Consider the following 12,273-nt stretch of genomic DNA (forward strand, 5'->3'; position numbering starts at 1 on the left):
ACTGAGTGGTAAGTAATTTTTAGTTTTTCTTAGTGCTTATCGGTGTTTTCTGAACTTTCTCTATGGTTTAGGAATGTATAATATTATCAGATGGCATTTTAGCTGGGTGCGCTGCAATATGTTTGTACTGCCACTACTTGGGCCACCAAAGCAAGATGACCCCTTGAGCCCAGGAGCTTGGGGACACCCTGAACACCACAGTGAAACCTCATCATTTAAAAAAGAAACAAATTATTTTAATGAACTTCAAAGGAAAATCATGTATATTATTTTATGGCATGAAGAGACATCCTGTCATCCAGCAAATGCCCTTCCTTCTCATTTACTGGACCCTGGCGTTCTGTGAGTAGCTAAAGCAGGCTTTCTCTGAAGCTCTCGGAGTCTCATAGGCTAGGGAGCTCAGTTAGTGCTGGCATGGAGATGGCATGGGGCTCTTGCTCATGGGACTGAGTGATCATTTTGACAGTAGGGTCAGAGGCTGGTGGTGTCTGGAACGGGCATGTTCAGGCCATGTCAGGAGTTATACTGGGGTCCACCTGCATAGGCTCCTTTATAGCCAGAAGCAACTGAGACCTTTGGAGGGCCCACTTTTCCCAGGATGCCTGCATCAGCCTGGAGCTAGATTGGCTGGAGAAACCCAAGCTCCAGGATGCATTCATTTATTTCTGTCTTTATGAAGGGGAGGAAGGTCTGAGGTGAGTTTCATGGGGATGAGTGTTATGTCTAAGGATGTAAAGGAGGCTTCCCTGTTGTGCTGTCTGGTTTTATGTCAACTTTACATAAGCTAGAGTTACTGAAAGGCAGGAACCTCAATTGAGAAAATGCCTCCATAACATCTGGCTGTGGGGTATTTTCTTAATTAGTGATTGATCGGGGAGGGCACAGCCCATTGTGGGTGCCAACCCTGGGTAGGTGGTCCTAGGTGCTATACAAAGGCGGGCTGAGCAAGCCATGGGGAGCAAGCCAGTAAGCAGCACTCCTCCATGGTCTCTGCATCAGCTGCTTGCATTCCTGCCCTGACTTCCCCCAGTGATGGATGTTACCTGCAAAGTAAGCTGAAACAACCCCTTTCCTCCTTGGTTTCATTTTTACGGTAGCCCGCAGGATGGGCTAACTTCTGATGGGAGGAGCTGCCAGTTTTCATGGATGTTGTCATGACTTACAGGATAGGCGAGGGTTTGGGAGATAAAAATAGAGGGGGTGGTTTTGATAGGTAACCCCAAGGAGAGTGAAGGAATGCCTCTCTCAGTTTGGGAAATTTATTTTTCTCTCAGTCCATCTGTTGTGGTTGTATTTTCTTTTACGTTTTCCATGTGCTGTGGGAGCAGAAAGCCTCTCAGAAAGGGCTTTTAGCTGAGGTAAGGAAATTATGAGTTCTGCCAAGGCAACCCAGTTACTTTTACCTCTCTGTCTTATGAAATAAAAAAAGAATGTGTGTGAGCACGTGTGTGCAGGTAACCATAGATGCCAGAGGGAAGGTGAAGTTACAGGTGGTTGTGAGCTGCCCCGTATGGGTGCTGAGACTGGAACACCAGTTCTTAACCACTGAGCCATCTCTCCAGCCCCTGCCTTCGAATCTCAAGTTCCTTCCGCCTCCCCCTCCCCTGTGCACTGAGAAAGAATCTCGTGTATATTCATGGTGGCCAGATGCAGGGAAGGGTCAGGCATAGGCCTGCCCAGTACTTAATGGGCACTAATGGTAGGGAGATCTGAACAGTGTCTACTCAAACCAGTGACCGACCAAAGGGATGATGGTCTTCAAATCCAGAACTTGACTAGTGCGGTGGAATTAAATGAAGCTGGGTGTGGGTCATAGGAGGGAGTGGCTGGAATCTTAAGTGAGAGTCTGCTGACCTCCCCACCCCTTCTTCTATGAGGAACATTAGCAGGCTTGATTTCTGATCTTCCAGAGGGTCTGGTTCCTTCCTGAGCATCTCTTGTGGGTAGGCACAGCACATTTGATGAAGATGTGTGGTGGTTTGCATGAGATGTCCCTCATAAGTTCAGACATTTGAGTCCTTGGTGCCCAGCTGACGGTGCTGTTTGGGGAGGACTAGGCGGTTTGGCCTCGCTGGAGGAAGTGTGTCATTGAGGGCAGGCATTGCAGTTTCAAAAGACTCGTGCCATTTCAAGTATACTCTCTCAGCTTCCAGTTGTGAGTCCCCAGCTCTCAGGTCAGCCTCCTGCTGTCCCTGCCACTATGGACTCTAACCCTCTGGATTTGTAAGCCCCAAATAAACTCTTTCTTTTAGAACTGGCTGTGGTTATGATGTCTTATCACAGCCACAGAAAAGTGATTAATACCAGGTGCTAATAGCTTTTACTGCCCAGAGGACAGCATTCCACATGTGGACTGGAGCATAGTCCAGGATAAAGTGTCTTAGAATGGCTTGTCCCTGGGCAGTCGAACATGTTAACTTTCAAGTCTAGCCATTTTCTCAGTTGAGGTTCCCTCTTTCCAGATGACTCAAAACAAAACAAAACAAACCAACCAACCAACCAACACAAGTGTGTACCACCATGCCTGGCTTTTTACATGAGTGCTGCCAATTTGAACTCAGGTCCTCATGGATGCGTGACAGGCACTTTACCAACGGAGCATCTCCCCAGCCATGCCAGGGACTTTTTGGATGCAGATGTCTTGCTGCTGATGGGCTCTCTGGAGTCTGGGATGGTCTCGTTTGCATGCAGGAGGTCTTGTACCGGGCAGCCTGGTTCAGGGTCAGCTATGGAAGAGCAGAGAGGCATCTCTGAGGCCCAGCCAAGGTTTATTTTTGAGATCATAATTAACTCACCAGAAGTCAATCCAGGTCCATGAGATAGCTGTTTGTCCCTTAACATAGAACAGCTGATGTGGTAGATGGGCTTTTAATATTACTGGAGATTTGGGCTCTATTGCCTGAGAGTGGAAATTATTTTACCTGGATCCTTGGAATGAGGAACATTTTAGTGGGCGGTTTGCTTAATGGAAGAGAAATCTTTGCTAATAGTGAGCCTGCCTCTTCTGCAGCTGTACATTTAATTTCTGCCAATTATGCGAACCCATTTGCTTATTCATAAGTGTTCAAGGTACAGCTGGGGCGGCTTTTGGTGCCTGTCAAAACATGCACTTCCTGAGAAGACCAGGAAATTAACTGAGCCGCCACCTTACATGGGCAGCTTCTGACCTCTGGTCATCGTGTGGCTTGTGCTTGTTGGAGTGATAAATGGAAATACCCTTTGTAGCTAAGAAGGTTGTAAATAAACTTCTGGTCCTGTTTCTTAAGCTCCAGGGTGGGGTCCAGATGTCTCTCTGCCTAGAGGTCAGTAATAGAGCATGACAAATACTCCGTTCTATTTTCACTAAGTTTCCTTGGTCTCCAGTGGAATCTTTTCCGGCCTGGAGCTGTGGAAGGCACAGGAAGAACATCCTTAATAGGCTCCAGACAGAGCAAGTGCCTGCCTGCTCCTTGCAGAATGTGATTAGTTTTCCACCCTTGTTCCTCAGAGGACCTAGGTCCTTGACTGGGCAGTTCCCGGTGTCAGATAGGATGCAGCCTACTGGCCTGGATGGGGGAGCTGCTCCAGCATGAGGACCTGAGTTCTGATCCTCAGGGATGAGGGGACAGAGACAGGAAAGTCTCAGGGATGCAGTGTGTTGCTGGAGGGCTTCTCTCCAGGGTCCCCAAGCCCCGCAGTCCCACAATCCATGTATAAAATAATCACTCAGATGCTTATATCACTTATAAACTGTATGGCCGTGGCAGGCTTCTTGCTAACTGTTCTTATATCTTAAATTAACACATTTCTATAAATCTATACTTTGCCACGTGGCTGGTGGCTTACTGGCATCTTTACATGTTGCTTCTCCTCGCCGTGGCTGCAGTGTCTCCCTCCTCAGCCTTCTGCTTCCCAGAATTCTCCTCTCTCCTTGTCCCACCTACTTCCTGCCTGGCCACCTACTTCCTGCCTGGTCACTGGCCATCAGTGTTTTATTTATATAGAGCAATATCCACAGCAGCAGTGGCCAGCCAGTCTAGCCAAAACAGTGACCCTCAGGTGGGGAGGCCCTGTGTCAAAATAAATAAAAAGGCAGGAAACTGATTGAGGAAGACAATTGACATCACCCTCTGCCATCCACAGGCACCCGTATAAATGAGTGCAAACATACACACACACTCACGCACGCGCGCACACACGCAGACTCACACATAAGCACACACATGTGAAGCACGTACACACACATGCATATACTCTAGTGAGTGCATGCATGTTCACACACACAAATTTTTTAGAAAATACAGTGTGCCTAAATTTGAATTTCAAAAATAAATTTTTTGGTATAACTTTTCCCATGCAATGCTTAGGTTGTACTTACATGAGCAAATTCTTAATCTGAAATTCATACGTACCCAACTGAACAAATTCTTAATCTGCTTTTTATTTTCTGTGCCTGATATCCTTAGCAGGGGCTCAGTTCACAGTCAGTAGGTTTTTCTTTCAGTATTGTTTGCCAAATCTTATAAGGATCCTAGGGCAGCTCTTGGGGGTGGGGCAGGAAGCTGAGGGAAGGGAGGGATACCCATACTCCTCCTCTGCTTCCAGAAAGAGATGTGTCTCAATATCGAGAGAAAATGACCAGGGACCATGAACTTTCAGTGACACGCTCTCATAAGTTAAGCAGATACAGTGTTTTAGAACAGACATGGTAAGATCTCCAGAAAGTTCCAAAGGAGCCCAAAACAAATCAAGACAATTTGCTGGATGTCTCCCCTCGGCCTCGTGGATGCAGCTGTCTGGTATAACACCAACACCCGCTGCTACCAGGCAGACCTCATCAATCATTGACAGACATAAGTGGATCATGGGAAAATTACCTGCCTGTGAGGAATTAGCCAGTCACGTGGTAATTACTTAAAGAGGCCTCATTTGGGCCGAGGGCGTCTCACAAAAGAGGAATGAAATGTGGCAAATGATAGGCAGCTCTACTTGAAGTCAAAGAGATTGCAAATTAAGGGAAACACCATATCCTGTATCCCATGAATGAACGCACTCTTGAGAAATACCCGGCATTGACTGAGATATGTATGACCGATGAGACTGACAAAATGCTGCTTGTAGTGGTGTCAGTGGCACCATGTTCCTGCTCCTCCCAAATTTCTGACCATTTGCATAGGTTAGTGTTTGCAGTCTATTTAATAAGGAAACAATTTAGAAGCAGTCTCGGTGCCCAGTGGTATGAGAAAGTCTGGACTAATCTGTATTGCTTGGCAATGGCTGAAAGGGTATTTAACCATAAGAGGAAGTGCTTCTGTTATGTTTAGTGGGAGCAAAGAGCAGTCTACCATCATATGATATGATATTTCAGCCCAGTGCAACCGCATTAGGGTGTGCAGAAGGAAGTGCGCCAACCTCCGTTATTACTTTTTAGTCAGTGAGGTCATGGTGGTTTGCGTCTTCTCCTGTGGACTTGGTCAGTTCCCATGGTTCTTTCAGTCATGCATTTGTAATTTTGTGACCAGCAACATGGCCATAGATGAGGATGTTTTGAGTGAGGTGTGTGACCCCGTGGCAAAGTGGATGGATAGAGCCCAGGCCTGCCATGGTCCCTTCAACTCATAGCTTGCGTTCAATTGGTGAGGCTTCCATGGATGTTCTGACATGGATTTTTATGCCAGATCCTTACATTGTTTCTCTCTGTTGTCAGTTCAAAGGGCTCTGTAAGATTCGAGGACCCCATCTGGTAAGACTCAGTGAAGTCAGAGCATTTACGAGGTGGAGATGCCTATAGTGTCCTCCCGTTTTACTGTTCTCTTGACAGATGATAGGCCAAGTTTATTGTCACTGTGCAGCTGACCCACCTGTCAGTGCTTGACAGTTGGGCCACAACTCAAATGCCTAATGTGTCCCAAAGGTAGTCATTCAGCAAAATTACTACCAAGTCAAAAATCAACCCTGTGGAAATTCATTTTTTCCTCTAAGCCTTCTGGACGCAGGTCCCCAGAAGATCAAAAGCCAAGAACTGACTTGTTTTTGTCCCCATCTTATTTGAAGCCTTATCCTTTTCTACAAATTTGAGGCCAAAATCAGTTTGAAGAGGCAGTGGAAAAGAGAGTGGAAGAGGCCAAAGAGGGAAATGCTTTCTTATTTGTTCATTTTTAGTCTCTTATTTATGTGTGTATGTCTAGGTGTGTGTATGTGCACATGTGAGTGCAGTTGTTCTGGAAGAACAACGAGGGTTATCATTGCTAAGCCAGCTCTCCAGCCACTTTCCTATTGATTTTTAAATGCATATGAATATACACTTGTCTTTGCATGTGTGAAATGCTCAGAGGATAAGCTTCCCTGTGGTTCAGGTTTAGGGAACCAGTTGCTGGCCAGCAGTTACTTAGAACCAAGCACACAAGAGACTTTCGGATCTGTGTGTGAAGTTTCTCCCTTACTTGAATAAGACTCCTTCCCCATGCACTGGACTCTTCCTGGGACTGGTCCAGCTCTTCTACAGGTTTCACTGATGCCCATGGTCCATGAAGTTAAAGGCGTGGTGCATCATGTCATACAGAAAGGGTCCTTTCCCAGGATAGGTGCCCATTCTGGAAGGGAAGTAACAGAAAAATGTGACTCCCTGTGGCAGGAGATGGTTACTACAACTTTTAGCACTTAAAAAAAAAGGCGGAAGTAATAGCTTGAATTTAAAAGAAATAATTTGGCAAATAATTGGTTCACAACGAAGCAAAAAGTCCCAGGACATTCACCCCCCAAAAAAAAATCACAGAGAAAATAAATGCTTTCATACTCTCAAGTGCAGTAGCAGAGTATAAAACCTGGCCATGGATTGTGTTGTGCATTTTGTGAGCCAGGCACTGTACCCCATGCTCCCATGGTTCAGTTGTTGGAACAGTCTCACTGCATAGATATGATCAAGCACATACATTTTACAGCAAGGAAACTAGGAACAGTGGCAGCATTTGCTGGGTGAAGCTAATAACTGAATGTGGCTCTTTGAATGAGAATGGCCCTCGGAGGCTCATCTGTTTGAATACTTTGTTGTCAGTTGGTAGAACTACTTGGGAAGGATTAGGAGGCATGACCTCGTTGGAGGTGATGTCACTGGGGCCAGGCTTTGTTCATTTCCAGAAGACTTGTGCCATTTCTAGTGTGCTCTCCGCCCCTTGCTTGTGGTTTGAGATGTGAGCTCTCAGCTGTTCCTGCCTCTATACCTCCTTTCCACCATCATAAATCCTAACCTTCTGGAACTGTAAGCCCAATTAAATGCTTTCTTTTATAAGTTGTCTTGGTCATGGTGTTTTATCTCACCAATAGAAGAGTAAGTAATTCAGTGACAGAGTTGTGGTCCCATGGCAGACACTGTGGTCCTTTCATCCATTCTCCTTGCTGTTACACAGCCCTGACTCCAGATATGGAAGAAGACAGAATCCACAGTCATGAGCTGAACAAGGGGCTAGGCAAGTTGGAATGAAAGAAACTGTGTTGGGGTGTGAGGATATCTTTTCTGACACATGCTCTTTAATATAATTTAATATAATTAATTATATATAATGTGCATAGTGTCCATGTTTATAGGTGCATGTGTGTATGTGTATGTGAAGGGTCCTTCAATCACTCTCTACCCTGGTTTTTCAGACAGGTCTCTCTCCAAATCTGGAGCTCATTGATTCAGCTGGCTGGTTGGTGAGCCTTGGAGACAACACTGTGGTTGCAGACACATGTTGTCCACCCACTTTTAATTTTTTTCACTTGTATAAACACACACACAGAGCATGGAAGGAAAAGATCCACTAATATTTCCCCTTCCTTACTGTTTTCAGAGATCAACTTAAGTAGGAACAGTTAAAAAATATGCATTGTAACATGGCTTTCTAAGAATTGAGTTCTGAGAGCTGGAGAGATGGATCAGCAATTAAAGAGCTTTTCCTGCTCTTGCCAAGGACCTGGGCTCAGTTCCTAATATCCACATGATGGCTCAGAACCGTCTGTAACTCTGGTTTCAAGGGAAACAGTGTCCTCTTCTGGCTATCATAGGCACTGTATGCACATGGTACACATACATACACGCAGGTAAAACACTCACACATGCATGTGCATACTTGTGTGTGTACAAATATGCATGTGTAGAGGTCAGAGGACACTGTGGGTTTTGGTCCTTCCTTAGTGGTCCCACTTTTTTGAGACAGGCTTTCTCTTTGGCCTGGAGCTCCAGTGAGATTCTAGGAATCTCCGAGTCCCATCATGCTGTCACTAAGATTACAGGTATCTGTTGGGCTTGAATTTATATTTACTTATATATTTTAGTGTGTGTGCACATGCATGCACACAAACACACACATGCTATGATATGCATTTGGAGGTCAGAGAACAGCTTTTACCATGTCCGTCCCAGGAATCAAACTTGGCAGCCATCTTGCCAGCCTCTTGCCAGATTTTTACCAGGCTTCTGGGGACCTGAACTCAGCTCCTCACACATGCAACATGATTGCTGAACTGAATGATCTGTCTCCCCAGGCCTGTTCTTCCATACTTGTGATTTGCCTGCCGGTGCTGTTCGGATGCACACAGCACGTGGTCCCTCTACATCCCTCTTACTGTTTTTTTGTAACAGGGCTTAGAAACAAAAACGTTTCTCAGGAATTTGAAGCTGTGTGCACTCAGTAGGTGAGAATCTGCCTGTTGTGTCATCCTAATGAACTCATCTCTAGTGAGAGCTGGGGATTTTATTCACTCTCTCTCATGGCTGGTGATCAGTTAATTAGCATTGCTGTATTCACCGGAGGCCTGAGATCCCATCACTGGGCCCATTTGATTCAACCAGTCACCCTCTCGGGGACTGCAGGCCATCTGTGTCCCGGGCCCACGGGCTGTGAAAGAGGAGGCTAGCTCCATATTCACCTCCCTAGATGTGTCTTAAATCCTGGAGGACACAGCCACGCTTCCAGACCATCTGCGTGTGTTTGGCTGCAGACTGGATCGGCCTTCCGTTGTGCTTTTGAAAGTGGCTGCTGATCAAGATGGCTCTGCGCCGTCATGGAGAGGACATCAGGGCTTGTCATGGGACAGGGGCAGTTGTGTCCAGGCAGCAGAGGCTTTGTTTGCTCAGCTCATGGCTCCAGGTTTGTACCCTCCAGATGTCATCTATGGATATGCAGGACAAGAGAATCCCAGCCTTGGCATCCGGAAGAGGAGTCAGGGAAGCAGATGCTAGGCTCATGGACAACATTGAAGTGTCCCATGATGCCTCTAGACTGGGGGCTTGGAATTCTGAAACTCCTGACCAGGCTCTGCATTCCAAAGTCATCTAGATGTTATCAACTTAAGATGTATGAGTCCACTTCCGCCTCATATACCCAGAAATACCCATGCCTACATTCAGGAAACCTGCCTAATATGTCCGACCATAAAGATAGAACCAAGAGTCAGTAGCACACGCACTTATTCACACTCACAGTGTGAACACCACACGCCCTGGATCAAATTCCAAGGGCTGACTAGGAAGAGCTGCTGAGATGCGACCTTCTCTAGAGGCCAGCCTTGAGTCATGCATTGTGGAGGATCAATTAAAGGCTTTCCTTCCCTCCCAGCCTCTTATGCTCCTTCCCTGCTCTCCCCTCCCTTACCCTCCTCTCTTTCCTTCTCTCCACTCCTCTCCTCTCCCCTTCTCTCTCCTCCCCTTTCTTTCTCTTTTTAAAGAGACCTTTTTGTAGTTGTATGTCTGCATGTCTGTCTGTGTGAATGTAGTTGCTTGTAGAGGCCAGAAGACGACTTTGGTTCCCTCAGGAGCTGGGGTTACAGGAACTTGTTAGCCACCTGATATGAGTACTGGGAACCACACTTGAGTTCTTTTAACTGCTGAACCATCTCTCCAGCCCCACGGGACTCTGTTCTCTACAGTCAGCATCCCAAAAGTTGAGACAAACTGTACTAGGCTGGTGTGACAAAGAAGGCATTAGATCAAACACGTCCACACGAGGGGCCACAGAGGTGTTCTTTCTGGTTTTAGTATGTGACAGCGGTGGGGTGGGGCACACAGGCCACAGCATGGAGGTCAGAGAACTGCTCTCAGGAGTCGGGTCTCTCCTTCCACTGTGGGTTCTAGACATCAAATTCAGGTTGTCAGGCTTGATTGGCAAGTGCTTTTAGATGCTGAACTATCTCTCCAGCCCCCTTGTTACCTACACTGGATTTAAGGAAGGTCTGCTTCCATCTTCATAGCAGGAATTTCCCACTTCTGGAAGGAGGTTCTCTGGGTGGAGATGGGAAGGAGAACTCTCGAGGGTCCCTGTCATCCTCAGTCAAGGGCGTGGACTATAGTGCCAGAGTGTGAAGTTTCCGCCATCTCCCGATATCAAGGATCTCCATGCATCTAAGAAACGCCATTAAGGCTACTGTCTGAGAAACAGCAACACTCTAGTCTAAACCAAGGGGAATTCTTTTTTGAGACAGTCTTATATTATGTATTCCTGCCTACTCTTGCACGTGAGATTCTTCTGCCTCAGCCTCCCAAGGGCTGGAATTTGGGTCCTGAGCTGTCATACTGTCAATAAAAGTGGGGAATTTTCAGATGGTTAGTATATGAAACTCAGCCCCTGAGTGTTCTTCAGGACCTGGGCTGCTATGTATTTCTGTCTGTTTGTCTCTTTGACTGTATGCTTGCCTGTCTCTGGGGCACATTGCTTCCTTCTGTCTATCTGCTACAGCTGCTCTTAAATCACTGTGGGCTTTATCACACTGCATTCTAGGAGAGGGAATCTGATTGGCTGATCCTGACACCTGAGGCGTTCCCCTTGAGTCTCAGGGTGACCAGGAGGAGGGTCATATTCATAATTCTGGAGGGTTCTGGGAGAAAGGGAACATATTACCAACAGTACCAATCTGTATATTCAGCACTGAGAATATCCCAAGCATGCCCATGTCTTCTCTTGTTGAATCGTCACAAACCTCTGCCGAGTTCTTGCTTGGTTCCAGGGATTGATCTAACTGGAGTGGTGAGGGAAAGAAGGAATGCGAACACACAGACACTTCAACATCCAAAGCTGGGATCGGGTAGGGTGGGCTCTCTGATGAGGAAGCTGCAGCACCCCAGAAACTCAGTGTGTTTGTTGTATAAGAGTTGAACAGAGTGGAAGGTTATATACAGCTGAACAAGGAGGCAGGGTTATTATACATGGCTGGACAAGGAGGCGGGATTATTACATATAGCTGGATAAGGAGGCAGGGTTATCAAATACAGCTGAGTCAAGGAGGTGGGGTTATTATATACAGCTGGACAAAGAGGTAGAGTTATTGCATACAGCTGAGTCAAGGAGGTGGGGTTATTATATACAGCTGGACAAAGAGGTAGAGTTATTATACATGGCTGGGCAAGGAGACGAGGTTATTATATACAGCTGGACTGCGATGGGGCTGAAGTATTGGTCCTTGACATGACCAGTGCCAATCTCTACAGCACACACATTCAACCTGTACTTCTCTCACTCCCTACAACCCCTTCACCTCCAGAAAATGTTTCACTGATCTGTTGTTTTGAATCAGGAAACCACAGTACAGGGCAGTGAAAACTCCTGATTAGCAAGCATCACTCAACTGGCCTGTGGCAGGGTCAATAAGTATAAGTGATGGACTGATTCCACAATCTGTGTTCCTTATCAGCCCCCAGCATCCCTCCCCTTAGGTGGCCATTTTCATTCTTCTTAGAGCCTAGACTCCAGGCATAGTGTCTAGTTTCCGAGTCCTTGCTGAATGACTGTCCCAGGGAGTGTCTGAGCCACCCAGGGGAGACGCTTGGTCCGTGGCAGTCTGGATGCAGAATCATCTCTGGCTTGGGGGCTGCCTCTTGCTGCTGCCTGCCCAGGAATTGGAGTGCACATTTTCACAGCCCCTTTCTCACCATTCTTTTTGTACAGACAAGAGTGAGAATGGCGAGGTCTACCAGAGGAAGAAGGTGGCAGCGGCTGCCCTCCCAGAAGGCACTGCCCCCTCAGGACCTGTGCAAGGGAACTCAGGGCAGCCTGGGGTCAGCAGCTGGAGGAGGATCGCTCTGCTCATCCTGGCCATCACCTTACACAACGTTCCAGGTGAGGACTGGTCCTGGGGCTGTCTGCCACCCAACTGATGATCGAGCCATTGCTCACACAGCCCTGCAGCTGAAGAGGGGAACTGTCAGTAGTGACATGGGTGCAATTTGAAGGGGAGTGGAGGCCACTCTATGCAATGCATCATTCATTCTAGAATGATCTTTGCATTTTCCACCTCCTCATTCCAGTTACTTTAAATAACCCC

At 46.8% G+C, this 12,273-nt stretch overlaps 1 protein-coding gene across 1 annotated transcript in view; it reads left to right on the forward strand.

The window, feature by feature from the left end:
• Window positions 1–12,273, forward strand: part of Slc39a11 (solute carrier family 39 member 11) — a 352,128-nt gene that overhangs the window by 197,104 nt on the left and 142,751 nt on the right. The window contains exon 6 of the mRNA XM_028865298.2: window positions 11,898–12,068. Coding sequence (XP_028721131.1) covers window positions 11,898–12,068 — 171 coding nt within the window. The remainder of the gene's footprint in view (window positions 1–11,897; window positions 12,069–12,273) is intronic.

The sequence above is a fragment of the Peromyscus leucopus genome, chromosome 8b (genome assembly GCF_004664715.2).
Source record: "Peromyscus leucopus breed LL Stock chromosome 8b, UCI_PerLeu_2.1, whole genome shotgun sequence".
In the NCBI taxonomy this organism is placed as follows: Eukaryota; Metazoa; Chordata; class Mammalia; order Rodentia; family Cricetidae; genus Peromyscus; species Peromyscus leucopus.